We start from the raw sequence: 17,220 nt of genomic DNA, 5'->3' as shown, positions 1-17,220 counted from the left end.
TCCTTAGACTAAACCTCTGCAGTTAATGGACTTTCCACGTCCACAGCAACGTGTCTGTGTTATGTAACTGGGGTTAGAGCATGCTGGGAGTTGTATTCTTTTTCACTTGTATTTTCAGTGTGTAGAAGATAGGTTTTTCACAGTAAAGATATATTGCACATAACTGAATACAGGAATAATTATTTTATTAACTTCGAGACACTAATAATGACAAACCTTTGATGGTTTGTAAGTGTCGCTCAGTAAGTGAAAACATGAGCTGAGTGCAGTGCCCCTCTTGAAATGTTGGTTGTTGGGATGTTGGGTTCTCAGTCGGTGGTCCGCAACCCCCTAAGGGATCTTTGATTAAATGATCAAATTATTGTTTGATAATTTAGTTTAAATTTAAATTGTTTTTTGTTTGGTTTTCAAAAATTAAAGTGTCTGAAAATAAAAATGTACATGATCCCGACATAACATAGCATAATTCATCTATTATTTTATCCATGTTAAAATGGTTTTAACCAAGTTTGATCACATGGTACAGATACATTAAGAGGAAACCTAACTGTCTGAGCCAAGGTCCTCAGAAGTCTTGCACTACGTTTTCAGAAATATAATTTATTGCATTACCCACAAGCTTTCTCAACCCCACTGTGGTTTGGGGCCCTGACTGTCAATTAAACCCTCAACTACCTAAATGTGGTTTTATTTAACCCTTTGAAACCTAAACAAAATGGCTTGATTTCTTCCAAAAACATGGGAGAAGGTAAAGACCTAAAATTAGGAAGGAAGTTGTAAACAAAAATAAAAATAAAAGATGATTAACTGAGAATTACAACAAAAAAGGAAATAAAAAAAATAAATGGTTTAAAAACAAAACAAAAACAAGGCAAACAAGACATGGGAAGGTGCTTTACAACTCTAATGATTCTGTAACATAGTTTTAAATATAAAATTGTGATAATTAGACAGGTTTTCTTTTTCTTTTTTTTTTTAATATATATTTTTTGGGGCCTTTTTATTGCCTTCATTTAACAGGACAGACATAGTGTGAAAGGAGGACAGAGAGAGAGGGGGTGACATGAAGCAAAGGGCTGAGGCCAGAATTGAACCCGCAGCCGCTGCAGCGAGGACACAGTCTCTATATTTGGGGCGCCAGCTCTACCAACTGAGCCACCAATCACCCCTTAATTAGATATTTTTTCCACTAGCTTTTTTTGTTTTTCCCCTATCTTTTTTGTAAATCTACTAATTTCTTGCAATTTATGGAATATTTCTTAGCAAGTTGCTTATTGCCTTTTTTTCCCACATTTTTGAAAGAAATCTCACCAGTTGCTTAAGGTTTACATACTTGTGAAAGACATCTGGAAGCGTCACAAGAAAAGGGATGTCGCTCTGGTTTTCAAAGGGTTAACATGTAAATCTGTGGCCATGGGAACAAGATCCAGCTGCCTTGGACTTTAGGGTACCTCATCACTAAGGATCTGTCCAAGCTGCACCTCTCAGGTGTTTTTTAGAACTGTGTAATGCTTTCAGGCTTCAAGATTTTTCAAGCAATTCACTCCCATGTGTACAGCATTATTGATTTCAGTGTTTACGCCATTAAGAAAGAATCAGAAAAATGTGTTTAAAGCCCTTCCATTCAGAGCACCGAGGTTACAGGAAAATTCTGTTCCAAACATGTACGGCTTTGTGCTGTTTGCCAATACTACCAGTTACTGAGCTATCCGCACAGCTTGAAATCTGTTTTGTTTTGATGGAATTCGAGGTTTGCAGGCGGAGTCATTTGGTCTTTTATATTTGATAACCATGTTGTAAAGTAACAAATACTTATACAAATACTTTTGAAACTTAAAGTGAATGCTCATGCACTTAAAATTCCTCTAAGACACTGATTACCTCTAAAGACTCATCTGTTCATCAAAATTACAGATTTCATTTTTTTCATTTAAAAAAAATATCACTTCATGAATGAAAATGACTTTGATGTATCTCTGCAACTTTGCCTCATTTGGTGTGCACTGAGCGATGTGTTTGCAAATCAGATTAATACAAATTACATAAATTATGTATACACAAGTCAAGCATACCTCTACTCTGCTCCTTAACACACAAACACCTGCTTGTCAACGGCAATAGATAAAACGGCTGAGCTACGTTGTCAAGTTGTCAGTTAATAACTTGTTGCTAATTTTAGATAAACCTTGTTTCCGATTGCCAGCTTTGACAAGTTGAAATGAAAACGAAAGTGAAACTTAGCTTGCAAAACATGGCTTGTCCTCTAATACCCCTCATTTCCCCAGAGCATTTTGAGATTTGTTCCTTTTGTGACATAACAAACGTTCTTGAGACCGTCACTGGTGCACCAATAGCTTATTTACTCATGATGTGTCTTGTAGCGTATAAAAAACACCATATGGACATGTTAACGAACTCAAAGACTTGGCTTTCACTGGACGGTGTCTTTAAAAGCATATTTATTTCAATACTCGTATGAATTTAAAGATGTTATTTGTAACATTTTTAACATGGATAAATTACTTTTTTATTGCTTTATTTGCTGGAATTTTTTTGTTGTGTGAGCTGTACAGTTTGGTGAATTTCAAAAGCCGTTGGGTTTTAGTTGCAGTGCGAACAGAAGCAGTAAAATCTTTGCAGCAGAAGGTAACAGGATTGGCGTGGAATGTGTTAATTTAAAAACACTAGAAAAAGTAACACATATGGTCTAATTTGTTACGAACCACGACAGCATCATAACAGCTGATACTGTTTTCACTTTGTGAGTCTGTGTGTGTTACAACGACAAAATGACACCTATTGTGATGGAAGCTGATACAGATGCTGTTTTTCGAACCTTGGCAGGTGTTAATATTTCTCTCGTTCTGTCTACAACGTGCAAGCAGCAGTCATGATACTTTATGGGTGTGTAGTTAAGATGAAAAAGAAGGCAGAGTTCAAAGATGTGCCGTCCAAGCAAGAGTGCCAGAAGTAGGGCGGGAAAAAGGGAAGGAGATCCCATCACAAGATGATCTCAATTAAAATAAAAAATAAATCACAAAAAACAAAAACATTTCAGAAAACACACAATTTCACAAAACGCAACATTTCACAAAACACAATATTTAACCTTTGAATATATTAAGCCCAGTTCCACCACTCAGTAGTCAGAAGTCTTCTTAGCTATTAGCGTATGTAGCGAAAATTTATCAGACAAGTCCAAAATATAACTGAATGCATAAGTATAATGTAAAATAGTGTATTAGCTTTGCATTTTTGCTTTTTTTTTAAGCAACTGATTTGAAGGTAAAGCTTTGTTTCTTTTTACATTTCATATTTAATAAACAATGTTATTTATCAAAGTATTTAGCTGTATTTTTGCCTCATCTTATGACCTTGTACCATACTTTGTCAGTTTTGGGGCTCCCTATTAGTGGTACTGAGAAGGATTTGTGGTGTTTGAGATTTTGTAGTGCAGAGACACGTGCAACAGTTAAGTTTGAAAAAAGGTTCACAATCACACACCCTAAATCACAGATCAGCATTACTGACTTGCTGTGACTGACTGTTTGTCTGCATTATTGTTAAGCTCATATATTATTTCATTGCCACATAGTGATCCACTACCAATATCACCATATAACCAAAGCACATAAAGCATGAGACCTTTGTTTTATGATTTGTGGAAAAATCTGTTGTGGATTTGTTCTCTGAGTGTGTCCGATCGATCGGTGTGTATGTGCGCTGGATTAGTGCGGCTCAGAACAGATTAGTTAATTATAGACACTGTATAAGTGTGGTGTGTGTTGTCAGGTGTTGCAGCATGAGGTTCGCTTGGTGCTGAGGGGAAAAAAGGCGGAGCAAGGTGTGGAAGTGCTCAGACAAATGCTTTGCCATGTGCTCTTATGTCTCCCTGTCCAAGATCTGAGAGCAGCTCAGCGATGGGAACCTTCACACACACTTTGCACTAATAAAGTGTCACCTGCTCAACACACTTTCACACAGTAACTCTGCAAACTGCAGCTGGCTGTTTCCTACAGTAACTATTTGATACTGTTATAGTCAATCACTGTGTAATCAAACAGCATTCAGTCCTTTGATTCTGACATAGCATTTTTTTTATTCCTACATCAAGGGATAAAATAGGCAAGTGGTCATAGCCCCATTCCAACATTTGGCTATACTGTGGATGAGTACAGTGGCCCTGAGTTTAAAAAAAACCCCAACATTTTAGAAGACGTGGCATTTCACAAAATGTTGATACATTTCAGAAAAAAAAAATATTTCAAAAAACATAACATTTCACATAATACAACAGTTTAGAAAACAAAAAAAACCCCAAAAACAAAACAAGATTTCAGAAAGTACAGCAATTCACAAAACACTAACATTAATAAAAAAAAATTGAAAAAGTGACATTTAATAAAACATCATTTTGAAATTACCAACATTTAGGAAAAAGGTATCAGACAACACAAATATTTCAGAAAAGTTTTACCAAACAAGAGATAAGTAAGAACACAGTCAAGCTGTATTAGCAACATTTCAGTGACTATTTTATACCATGGATAAGTATGGTGGCCAAAATACCATTTCACAAAAGACACCATTACACAGAAAAAAAGCGCATTTCACAAAAGATTAAAAAAAAACCCTGACATTTCACAACATTTCACAGAACCCCTTTTTACAAAACACACAAACATTTAACAACATAAAATGAAATTTGGCAGCATTTTGTGAAGCACAGCATTTCACAAAACAAAACATTTTACAAAACAAAATTTACAAAACATTGCAGTGTTTTATGAAATGTTGTATTTTGTCAAATGTTTTCTGAAAATGTCTGTTTTTTTTAAAATTATTGTTTTGTCCCTTACGGCCATCATACATAGGAATGTTGAGGCTTAAAACCATCGTTTCAGACAGAAGGACGTCATGACTGAGACCAAACAGGTGCATGGCAACTATGTTAAAATGGCTCCAAATACCACACACACCTTAGTAATCATCATCACATGTGAAAAGTCGAGATTAAAGACTGAATGCTGCCATGGCAACACCATCACAAAGACTGCATGTACAATGGCCATGTCACACTGAAACTAAAAGAAGCCATGGACTTAAAGAGTGTAATCAGTGAGCCCACTCAGTGAGGAAGGAGCACTAAACAGCTGCGCCACTGCAAATATCTCAAATCAAGGCCTGACTCATTGTGTTTGTTGCTGGTTTCTGCTAATTGATTTGGAAAAAATAAATAGATTTAGTCCTCGCAGAGCAGCACTGGAAACATTCAAGCTCATGTTATTAGAATACAAGAAGTACACAATTTCAAAAATCATTAAAAAATTGTATTTGGCTTGATTAGCCTTTTCATTTGCCCTTGCCTTTATCAAGTCATCTCGAGCAATCACGTGTTTGTTTAAGTTGAGGAACAGAACTGATAAGCCACTTGCATATCAAAACCCCTATTAAAATCAGTGGGAAATATGAAATCTTACCCAAATATAAGCCATAATTGATGTCTGATTAAATACTCAAAAATGTGTCGAGGAAACTGCAATCAGTCTCTCACAATCAACTTTTATTCTTCCAAATGAGCTCTCGTGGAAGCTTTTTGCTGCTTAATTTGAAATGTATTGTTCCCTGTAAACTTCATGCTTACTGTTAATTAAGAGCCTGACTTTAACCCTTAAATTTGCTCCTTTCTCTTCACTGGCTCACATATTAATAAAGCATGCAAATAAACAATTTCACATCACAAATAAATCATTGAGTTTGCAGGAAGCTTAGTCATGTTCTGACAACCATTCCATCATTTATGGATTGCAGCGGTACTGAATCATTTTGCGTTCCCCCCATGGCGGCACAGATGAACAGTACACATTTGATCAGACATTATAAAGTGTTACCTGGCTCCAATTAATAACAAGAAAGCCACATGAGACTAAAGTCATCACTCGCAGAAAACACAGTATGTGTATAGCCAAGCCCGAAAAACTCCCGGAAAGGACTTTACAAAATAAAAGCTCTGCAAATTGTTTACTTGGTGGCTTTTACTGAACATCTGTATTGCAAAGTATTGTACTGTAAGTTCTGCAAGTGCAGAAAATGTGTTTTCCTTCTGTTTATGTCCCCTAAAATGTTTGACCTTGACCTAAGTGACTTGTGTCTGTGCAAAGTTTGCCTCTAGAGAGGTGTATTCACAGGAAACACACAAGAGACTTTGTCACAATGCTGGAAAAGAAACATTAAAACCTCCAGTGCAGAACGGACTTGTCAGTTCAGAGATTGAGGGTTTGCATTAACAACAATTTTGACAGAAATCTTGTTAGAGTGTGCAAATTTTGGATATAAACCGGACCCTAGAGTTTCCTTTCACTATCCAAAAAAAAAACCACTGTAGCAAATATTGTTTTTGTGATACGCCAGTTACCTACAAGCTAACAGACATCATAAACAAAGAAAAGTGACTAACTACGCTTACTATTCAGATACGTTTGCTAGTCGTCAATTTCGGTGCACTCCTTATCTGAGTCGAACTGAGGCTCAAAGACATATGGTTGAATCTCTCTTATGTTCCCTCTTATGGCATCGCTAGTCATCCTGATGCGCACCACTCTTTCACCAATGCCATGCCATTTTCCATACAGCCCATTATTCCCAAACCCTAGTGTTCGAAAAAATGTCCAGTCCCATTTGTCCTGCAGACTGTCATCCTGAAAACAAATGCCCATTGCTCCAAAGGTCCATTGCTCCAAAAGTACAAACTCTCCCTATTCTAAGACTCATTGCCTTTAATCATGGATGTATTAAGACAACTGGATACGGCGTTGAACGTGGGCCCCGTTTCATTCTTATTAGACTTTCTCAATCGCATATGAAGCCAAAATGGTTCAACTGCCGCATATAAAAATACCCAAAAGCAATCAAGTGCAGCACAGAGCAACAAAGTGCGGCTGAGCTGCTTACTTCTGCTGGCCAAACAGCCAAGTTCTGGTTCGGCCTTCTGCTAATTTGAATGGAGATACAATTATTCAAACATGTGTCTCTTCTAGTCTTTAAAAATGTCATCAAACTGAATGGACCAAATCGTGATAGTGAAACAAGTCATTTTGCAGGTTATGTAACACTTCAAGAAAATGTATCTACTGATTTACAGAGGTCTCTTTTGCAATTTTTTGGGGTCACAGGGCTTTAAATGACGGTGCAGTTACACTGTTTGGCCACTATGAAAATTTACGTCAGAGCCTGGCACACTTCCTGGGTCTGTCATCACTCAGCTCTGCCACATTATTTTTTTTCTACTATGGACAAGGACTTGCCTTACTTTGCCTCTGGTTGTTCCTACCATGATATTGCTAAACTAACCCTAACTCATTCCTCATGCCTAAACCTAATCAGTTCCACCAAGAAGGGCAACAAATGCTAGCAAATCAGGGGCAGAGTAGGGTGGGTCATGCCCTCTCCATAGTAGGAAAACAAACAGGCACCTGCAAAGGTACGCTGATCTGTTTGGGCATCCCGTTCTCATTACAAAGTCATCAAATAACACCACTTTGTCAGTGATTTTGGCCTCAGACACCAATGCCAAAAGCCACCTATCGTAGTGATATGATACCCCGCTAGATGGTGTCAGTTTATAACACAGTCTGACAGAACCTATCGCAGCCATATGATATGCTGCTGCACAGCTTCAAGTTGAAACACTGCTGGCGATGACATGATAGGAGCTGCAAAGTCCAGCAAACCCCAGACTTTTACCCAGGAGCCCACTGTTTGCTTCCCATATCAATGTAGAGCCAAACCATGTGCTTTTACTGCAGCATCCCAGAATGTCACCGGCTGACAGAGATGGATACCTAGATAGTAATATGTAGACGCGAATGTCTGCTGACAAAGCTGCAATATGTGATGACTTGGGATGAGAATGTGTTGGTTTGGGAGAGTGTGCTTTTTCAGAGCAATGGGCCTTCGGAGTGTTTGCCATTTGTTTTTGGAATTACGGTGAACAATTTGGCTTTTGGTCCCATGCGAAACTTTTCAGACTACGCAGTGTTCAGTCAGTACAATGGACAGTCCTGTTTCACCTGTCGGCCTAGCATTGGAAAAAGTGAAAGCAAAAAGGTTCCACAAGCAGCAGCGATGGGCAGGGTGGAGGCTAGATCAAGAATTTCTCAATGAGGAAGAGAGAGTAGATGTGCTTTTATCATTTATTAACCCTTATGTGGAAAAAACATGCTAAACAAAAAGTTATAGGAATGCATCTGGACAGAGCTTTAAATAAGTGCACTGATTAATATGCAGTTTTTTGAGTTTTTTTTAATCTATTTTATGTACTCTAATTAAATCGGCAGTTTGAGATCTGATTTTGTGTTCCGTGAAGTCAGACCAGCTAAAACACTTAACACAGCTCTCAGCAATACTTACTTTGACTCATTCACAACCTCGTGAGACTTGATTTCTTTGGACATCCAAAGCCAACAACAAGGATTTTCCCTCCCTTGCTAATCTGAGCAGGTTGACTCCACCCTTCCTGTCTGAGAGACTCCTCTCAGACCTCCAGTGCAGTCAGTTTACATTTATGCACCTCCTTGACGCTGACTGTGCAGGCATCTGTGATTGTGGATATACATCTGAGGAAGAAGTGATCTCCTGATTTTTTAGGAACCTGAAGATCCCTTTCTGAAGGGATAAAAGACTTTTTGGAGGTTCTGACTGGATTTACTAATGCATGAGCCATGACTTCGTTATTTTTTTCACTGACGCGGATGGCTGTGTAGTAGCTCTCCATAAATTTAATTTCAGTTTAAAGCAACATAAAAATCAACCGGTAAGCATCATTAGTAGCACGTAGTGATGTGGTAGCAGTTTGTGAGATGAGTCATCAAAACATTGGAATTAAAGAGGGGCCTTCAAAAAAATCTTCAGCAGCTCCGGTGAAGCTTAAAGCTGAATGATGCATCAATGATGCAGTAATAGCTGTGGTCTAGTGTGTCCAGCAATAACGGTGGTAAACATGTCTTTAGTTTGATATCTGCGGTGATCTTGTTGCTGATTTATTAATAGAGAAAGTGTGATGTTTTTCAGATTTTTTTGTCATGCACTCTTGCCTTTTGACCCTTAATCAGCCTTTCAACTCTTAACAGAGCATATCTTGTATAACTTTAAATGATAATGGCAGAAAACAACCAGTTTGCACTGAAAAAGATATAACTATGTCCTTTGCTTCTAAACTGCCTTCTCTCATGGAGATTTTTTGGGTTGCAAATGATTTTTCCAGTGCTTTCTGAGAACCCAGCTGTGCAAAACAAAGAGAAATTTGGTCTGAACTCTGGAGTTTGGTATTCAAATTAGTAATCTCCCGCATAACAGTTGTCAGGCAGGTGGTGGTGACACCTTGACTTTTCCTGGGAAGCCCCTTTTCCGTTGCGTAACTCAATCACTTGTGTGCTGGAGGTGCTAATTTTATCCTCTTTAAAAGGCTTAAGTCTCATTAATGCTAGAGCACAGTGTATCAGACAGGTGTGATTGAATTGGCAGTTGTTTTGTCCTCACCTTATATGTTCCCTGTTGCCTTTCATATCTTGTACAGATTGCTATTGTTGAATCATCAATAACTGAATGTTCGAAGAAAATAACATTGTGTTTCTATACTGTCTAGAATTAAAGCATTGTCGTCATTCTGCACTGCATATTGTCTTGAGGGCAAGAGCTTTTTGTGGTGAAAACTTTTCACTTAATTCACAACCTTTGCCGAGACTTGGTATGTTTCAGTTGTGTTCGCTGTCGGCATTGATATTCCAGGTGTTAAAGTCATGAAGGTTGAGAGTGTCCAAATGTCACGGGCATTCGCTGTTACATAACCGTGCACGTCTGTGCTCTGCAGAGGATTTAAAGGGCTGCACAGGGGAGAGCTGATCTTTAAGTCAAAGAGGCTTTACGGCAGACCACAACAAACCTGAGCCACTTGTTGCTTCAAAGATGACGAAGCAGTAAGACGAGGGAATAGACTATAGGATGGACTAGATCAATGAAGAAAATTAGCATCCCAAAACAAAAGGCCAAGTCACTGAACACATAACACAAACAGCTATTTGATATATAGTCAAGTATAAAGTATTTCCTCCTTGAAAAAAAACACTTGACATGCAAGTTTTGCTGCTTTTTATTCAATACAGAATTATCTGGAATTATCATAAATGACTATGCATAGACACCCAACAGAAGCAGCAGCAGCAGGAGCAAAGGGGAGGATATGAGTAACAGCTGGTGTTCTGTTTATTCAAATCGAGTAAAAGTGGAATAATTTGTTTAAAATGCAGATTTTAAACAGTCTCTTTATTGATTCTGTGTTAATTGTTTGGAAATGTCAGTCGCTAATTATGAAAGGCCATCTGCAAACTTTTTACAACTTTGCATGCATTTAGAATGCAGAGTATGCAGAATTAATTGAACGTAATCATCTGTGCATGTGCCCTCATTAATTACTTAATGACACAGTGATCACTTTGTCTTGCATGTAATATTGAAATATTGTAATTGCTATTGCATTTTTATGGCACTAATTGCCTTTTTGGCGGTTTGGTGCCCCCTTTTCTCCCCAGTTTGGAATCATAAATACCCTGTGTGTTGGCATCTTGTCACATCTCTTCTGTCGGTCTGGTGAGAGCATTGGACAGGTGTGTCTCCTCTGCTGCACATGGTCTCACTACTCAAATTTTAGCGTAGAGCTGCTGAATAGGAGTTTATTACGTGTGGGAGGTTTATGTTATCCTCCAAAATCAGGGCCTGTTACTGTGCAGATGCCCTGACTAACATGTTGGAGTTGGTTTTTGCAATGACAAGAATGAATCCCTCACTGGCTTCCCACCCAAAAAATGGCAATACCAAATATGTATGAAAGAATGCACAACCATGCAGAGGTGGATGAAGCACCTGAAAGCCATATATGAGCAACAGTACAGATTTCTTACCAGAAAAAGAGTTTGGTAAAAGCTAAAGTCAGCTATTAGAATATTGAATGAGTAAAAGTCTTAAAGTATCTCATATTTAAAATTCTTATGTATCAAAATTAATATCATATACATGTAATTAAGTATTAAAAGTAAAAGTGCAAGTAAACTCTGATCATTTCAAAGAGCAACCATCAGAATTTTGAGAATTAGTAAGTTTATTTCTTGGTCAAATAAACCAGCTTAATGTTCCCGCTTCCCTTCGTTCTTTATTTTATAGTAAGTAACAAAAATGATTATGGGAAATGTAGTGGAGTAAAAACATACATTTTATAATGCAGAAGAGTAAAGTAAAAGTTTACAGAAATATAAAAACGCAAGTAAAGCACATAAACTCCCAAAAGTATTATTACTTTGTTACATTACACCACCGCAATCATGCTCCTCTTATTTTTAAACGTTGTCTTGGCAACAATTGGTTGTGATAACGCTTCGTATTTGTCCAATATTCAGAAACACTTCTGTTAGAAGGTATAGCTCAAACAAGATTTCTAATCTTAATGTAACCCCACGTCTGTTTCCTCCTTCCTCATTCAACAACGCCTTCTCTTAACTGCAACTAATCATCAGTTTAATTACTGAACATGTCCTCTTTTTTGTAATGTATAAAGAATATAAATTCAAACAACCTGTTCTAGTTCTTGGGTCATCACATACCAGTGCTTTCCCACTCCCCCTTGGTGTCTTGTACGAACGCTCAGGGCAACATTTACTACAAGAAGCATGTTGTAACTGTGGTTACCATTGTCAGTCAGTCTTGGTTAGATTTAGGCAACAAAACTACTTGGTTATAATTAGGAAAAGTCACGTTTTGAATTAAAATAAGTATGTTTGTTACTGGATGTAATTTAGGTAATGTTACATTAAAAGAACTTTTGGTTTCACATGGGACACAAGTGTCAAATATTGCCGCGGGTGGGTGTACATGGGAGTTTTAGTGGAGATACACTGGATCTGTTGATGTATGTGAAGTTGACCGATCTCATTTATTTTTTCATGAGGGGTAGCAGCAGGAGATTGTGCCACCAGTGTATGATGAATACTGTATGGTGAGCTGACCGTCCATTTGCCATATCTGACTTTGCAGTATCAGGACTTGACCTCAAATTGAGATCCGTCTGTCGAAACACAGAATTCAGCAGTCAAACTAGGCAGCACTGATCAAATATACATCATGATTCTGTTTGTGCATTGCCTATTTTCATTTCAAATGTTTTCAGAAATATTTTAGTGTACCTTTTATCAATAAAATGAGAAAGTTTGTTATCCAGCTTCCATCTTGAAACCAAGCAGCGCCTGCCAGATGAAGGAGGCCAGACTGTTTAGGGTTCATGCATATTTGTCTGTCTTTTTTTTTTGTTTGCCAAATTTGGTGTATACTTGGTGTTAGAGGCATGAAAAGGCATCTGTATTTGACGACTTGGGAATGAGACCAGTCTGATTCTTTAAAACGTATAAATCTGTCAGTTAATTAATACCAGCTCTTGCTTCTTCTTTAATTCTTTCAGTGCCAACAAAATGCAGAAGCAAGTGGAGGTCAGGATGGGCGAGAGCCACCTGGAGCCCATAGTAGAACCTCAAGAGAGTGCATGTGGCACTCTGTGTGATAAAATCATGAAGAACATGGTTCTCACTCTCACAATCCTCGGTAAGTTATTTGTTCTGCTACTTCCACACTTTAAAATCATATAAATATGAATTTACTTAAAGAGAATGTAGGGAACTGATCGCCTTTAAAAATAAGTAAATGTAGCCAAACCGTGAGTCACCTTTGTGAAGTTGTTGCAACTTAAAAATGACAAGTTTAATAAAAATCAATGTTTTGAAGTTTTAGCAACCTCAGTAATCCAAGTTTATTGTGCCTTTTATCTGCATTCTGCTGGTTGCAAACTAGTCAATCCTGTTTTCTTCAACATGTAAACAAAACAAAACTTGCAGATCTCCTAACTTCTCCTTGGCAAAATCCTCTTTGTCATGATTAATTTAAGTCAGACTAACGTGGTTTATTGAGGTTGCTGACATTTAAAACGAGCAAGGTGATTTCAGTTGTCGCATTAAAGTTGCAGCAGCTTCGCAAAGTAAGTAAATAGAATTTTGAGTAATTTAAAAAATAGATAAAAAGAAATTAAGATTAATATTTAGATTTACCTTCCTTTATCGAGGCAGTGAGTTTCCAAAATCATTTTAAGTAGGATCAGCTAGTCAGATTTTACAGTGCATCCACAACACATTTATTTTCTACTTCTGCTCAGGGAGGCTGGAGCCTTTCCCGCCATGTGTTAGACAATCCACCTACACGTGAGGAAAACATACAAACTTCACTTAGGAAGCCCTTAGTCTTTTAAATCCAGGACCTTCTTGCTGAGAGGCAATAGTGCCAACAACTGAGTCATTGTTACTGCCCAATGTGAAGCCAAAACCTTTCACTGAATACACTTTAAATATGAAAATTGTTCACAGCGTCTTTCTTTATGTTAAAAGCAAAGAAAATGAGTTGAATGGTACTCTCTCACCGGGTTCATATTGCATTTAAATTACACCATGATTCACTGAAGTGAGGAGCTGCTTCAGTTTTATTTGAATGTATCAGTGGTAAATTAAACAAGAAAAATGTTTTCTCTTCAGTGTTTTTTTTTCATTGTTTTCAACTTGTTTTTTTATTCTATCCTCCATCTGTTGATAGATGCACAGTAAGTGGGAAACATTTAGATCAAGGTTATATTTTCTTAACATCATTATTTTATAAGGGTGAAACATACTGTAGGTGACTAAGATTAATTAATCAAATGAGCAAAAGGTGAGATCACGCACATGCAAATATAATCGTATGCAGACACCTTTAGCGTTCACGTTTAGTATCTCATAACTCAGAGTCGCCTGAATCAGTGTTTGATTTGTGTTTTTTTGTCTCGCCGGCTCAGGTGTGTTTCTGGGGTCCATCGCTGGGATGCTGCTGCGGCACATATCCCCTCTCCCTCCTGATGTCATTATGATCATCGCCTTTCCCGGAGAGATCCTAATGAGGATGCTGAAGATGCTTATTTTGCCTCTTGTTGTCTCCAGTCTGGTCACAGGTGGGTGAGATACAGTGGCTTCTCAATTTGCTGACAACTGTCCTAAAATGAGGTCGCATGGTGCCACTAAAATGTGCACTAACTACAAAGCATGTGGTTGTCATTAATTGGAATATAGAAAAAATGTGTTTGCCTTAATAATTGTGCTTTGTAGCTCAGTGTTGTGACTAGGGAATAGACTGGGGTGGTGTGGGCCGCTCCAGAAATCTGATTGGTTATCTGTCCTGTCAGTTTGAACTGTTCGACAAGAGAACTGAATTTTCATTTACAGGTGCAATTCATTCTTATACCTGAGAGGTAATAATGTGTCAAAGTCATTACTAACCTGCCAAAAAGCCACAGAGGAGGAAGAAAATCTGTTTTTGACTTGAAGCAGAGCCGTGAAGCAGAGCTTTATCTAACATTTGTGCGGTATCAGTCTGTTGTGTTGTGACTGGTAGGTCTGTTTATCTTTTAAACTAAACTATAAATAGAGACGTAAGACACTGCAGTGTTAGTAACTCAAGTATGAGTATGCCACACCTGCATAAATTAACACAACAAATAACCCATAAAATGCTGCATAACTTTGCTTTACAAACTTTGTTGTAAAAGCTAACATATTTTTGGATATAGTCTCTATAATTATTCAAAACTGTTAATCAGCAGCCCTTCCTTGCCAAACTCTGCTAGTCTCAGTAAACAACTCACGGGTTGAATTCTTATTCGTTATTTGCTGTTCCACAAGACGTGACAACAGTTGAAAAAGTGGCGAAACAGTGTTAGAGTCACTTGCTGTCACTTTGGATAATTAAACCCTTGAATTCAGAAGATAAGTCTAACTGTCTAGTTACATACAAATGTGTGATTAAAGTGCGTGTGCGGACACGTTTGTTTTTTCTAGCGGCATTTTCTCAAAGTTTCTGACTGAGTCATCTCACTTTGGAAGGTTGTGCTCAAAAAGTGTTCAGGCACAGAATCAACATATCCTCTTACAGCAGTTCATACAACACCATATGAAAAGATGTGCACATAGTTCATAAGATATCTTTTGAATGAATGACATAATATCTCAAAAAATAGTCAACAAAGACTTAGTTTCACATGGGACATAAACCCCAGTCTCCTGCATAAAAGCCCGATGGTTGCTCAACTCATTCTCACTCTTTATATTGCATCACCCAAAATGTTCCTGTAATACTGGATAATTAAACTCTTGTATTTAAAATATAAGTCCAACTGTCTAGCTATGTATGTGTGGTTAAAGTGCGTATACAGACACATTCTTTTTGTTATTCTTGAGGCATCTTGTCAAAGTTTCTGACTGAATCCTCTTTGTTTGGAAACAAGTCACATTATTTTTTTGTGTGTGCAATAAAAATATCCTCATACAACAGTCCGTATGATATCTTTAGAAAGGCTATTCACATGGTTTGTATGACATCTTATAAATTAGAGCTATTACTGGTTACGTTTGGTTTAGGATACTGTCGGCACACTCTGTACTCAATGTAATGTGAGGACCTGATGTGAGAACAAGACATATGTAACTTAAAATAGTCAATGTTGACTTTTAGTTTCACATGGGATACAAACAGCAGTCTCCCAGATCAAAGTCCTGTGTTTGTTTGACCCCATACAGACTTTTTTTATTACAGACTCTTATTCGTCATCGCCTAAATAATTATTTTGCAATCATGAAATGACGTGTGACAGCCTGCAGCACATAAGTCACATGATTGTAGCCTCCTGGCTCACTAATTATGTGGCTTAAGCGCGAATTATGTTAGATTACTTTTCGTAGGTGTTACTACGAACAGTAAACAACAACCTGACAGAGTTAGTTTTTCCAATATATTTGGGCAATATGTCTTATTGCGACAACTATAACACTTATCTAAATAAGGTTAGTTTTATGTTTGGTGGCTCCAAAGTTCAAATGCTGCAAGTTGCTCTGAGTAGAAAGACATTAGTCACTGTTAGGTGAAGGGGTGAACAACTTGATTAATATATATATATATATATATTTCTTTTAATCATACTATGCCAACAGGACTAGCCGGTTTGGATGCCAAATCCAGCGGACGCTTAGGCACCAGGGCTATGGTGTACTACATGACGACGACGGTGATCGCAGCCGTCCTTGGAGTGATCCTGGTGCTGCTTATCCATCCCGGTAACCCCAAGCTGAAGGCTAATCTTGGACAGGGAAAGAAGAACGACGAGGTGTCTAGTGTGGACGCTTTGTTCGATCTCATCCGAAATCTTTTCCCAGAGAACTTGGTGCAGGCCTGCTTTCAGCAGGTAGGCGTCTCACAGAAAGGATTCGCCCACCATATAACGTCTGATTCATATGTCAGTTTCTCCAACTGTTTGCTCTTTTCTTTGCCTCTTGTCCAGATCCAAACAGTAACCACCAAAGTACCAGTGCCCACTAACAGAACCAAAGCACCTCCGCAATTCACAGTTAAAAGGTCGCTGCAGTTCAAGAGTGGGATGAATGTCCTGGGTAGGTGAAAAGTTTGACAACACACCCACCACAGAACTGAAGGAGAAGCAGTTGTTGAAGAATTACACAAGTTCTTTTTCAGCTCCAATTATATAATAAGTAGAAAACAATCAGACAATATGTAATAAGGCTGGGCGATATGTTGATTTTTGTCTGATCGTGACATGAGGTTAGATATCTACTTAGATTTTGAATATTGTACAAGTTGACTTTTCCTGGTTTAAAGGCTGCAGTACAGTAAATAATGTAATTTTCTGAACTTACCAGATTGTTGTAGCTTTTCCTTTGCTTGCCATTACTCAGTCATTATACCCACATTGCTGATGATTATTTATCCCAAATTGTCTTGTCTAAATATTTTGTTAAAGAACCAACCCTACAATATATTGCCCATCACAGATACGTACCTCTACCAAAACAAAAACAAAAAAGATGCCTTCTTGGCAGATATAAAAATGTATTTAAATTTTTTTTTTTCCCCAATACATCACTCAAGTATTTTGACTTTTCTAAATATTATCTGTTTTGCAGTATTGAAAAGACATACCAAAAAGGTTACATTTACAAATGTCCCTCAATGAATTCTTAGCCATCATTCCAGGCTATTCATTTTCATGAGACAGACTTATCCTTGAAAGCAATGGTTTTTTTGAATGGATTTTTG

At 37.7% G+C, this 17,220-nt stretch overlaps 1 protein-coding gene across 3 annotated transcripts in view; it reads left to right on the top strand.

The window, feature by feature from the left end:
* Positions 1–17,220, top strand: part of LOC121943411 (excitatory amino acid transporter 2-like) — a 33,139-nt gene that overhangs the window by 5,072 nt on the left and 10,847 nt on the right. The window contains exons 2-5 of one of the 3 annotated variants that reach the window (XM_088091211.1): positions 12,503–12,642; positions 13,916–14,068; positions 16,101–16,351; positions 16,448–16,556. In XM_088091211.1, coding sequence (XP_087947337.1) covers positions 12,513–12,642; positions 13,916–14,068; positions 16,101–16,351; positions 16,448–16,556 — 643 coding nt within the window. In that variant the 5' untranslated portion in view covers positions 12,503–12,512. Of the gene's footprint in view, positions 1–8,579; positions 8,813–12,502; positions 12,643–13,915; positions 14,069–16,100; positions 16,557–17,220 lie in introns of those variants that run through there. The other 2 variants (XM_088091179.1, XM_088091123.1) reach the window with 2 other exon arrangements.

This window comes from Plectropomus leopardus, chromosome 1 (assembly GCF_026936395.1).
Source record: "Plectropomus leopardus strain MGB_pleo_1.0 chromosome 1, ASM2693639v1, whole genome shotgun sequence".
NCBI classification, from domain to species: Eukaryota; Metazoa; Chordata; class Actinopteri; order Perciformes; family Serranidae; genus Plectropomus; species Plectropomus leopardus.
The sequence above is the reverse complement of the archived record's forward strand: the minus strand, read 5'-3'. Positions and strand labels throughout refer to the sequence as shown.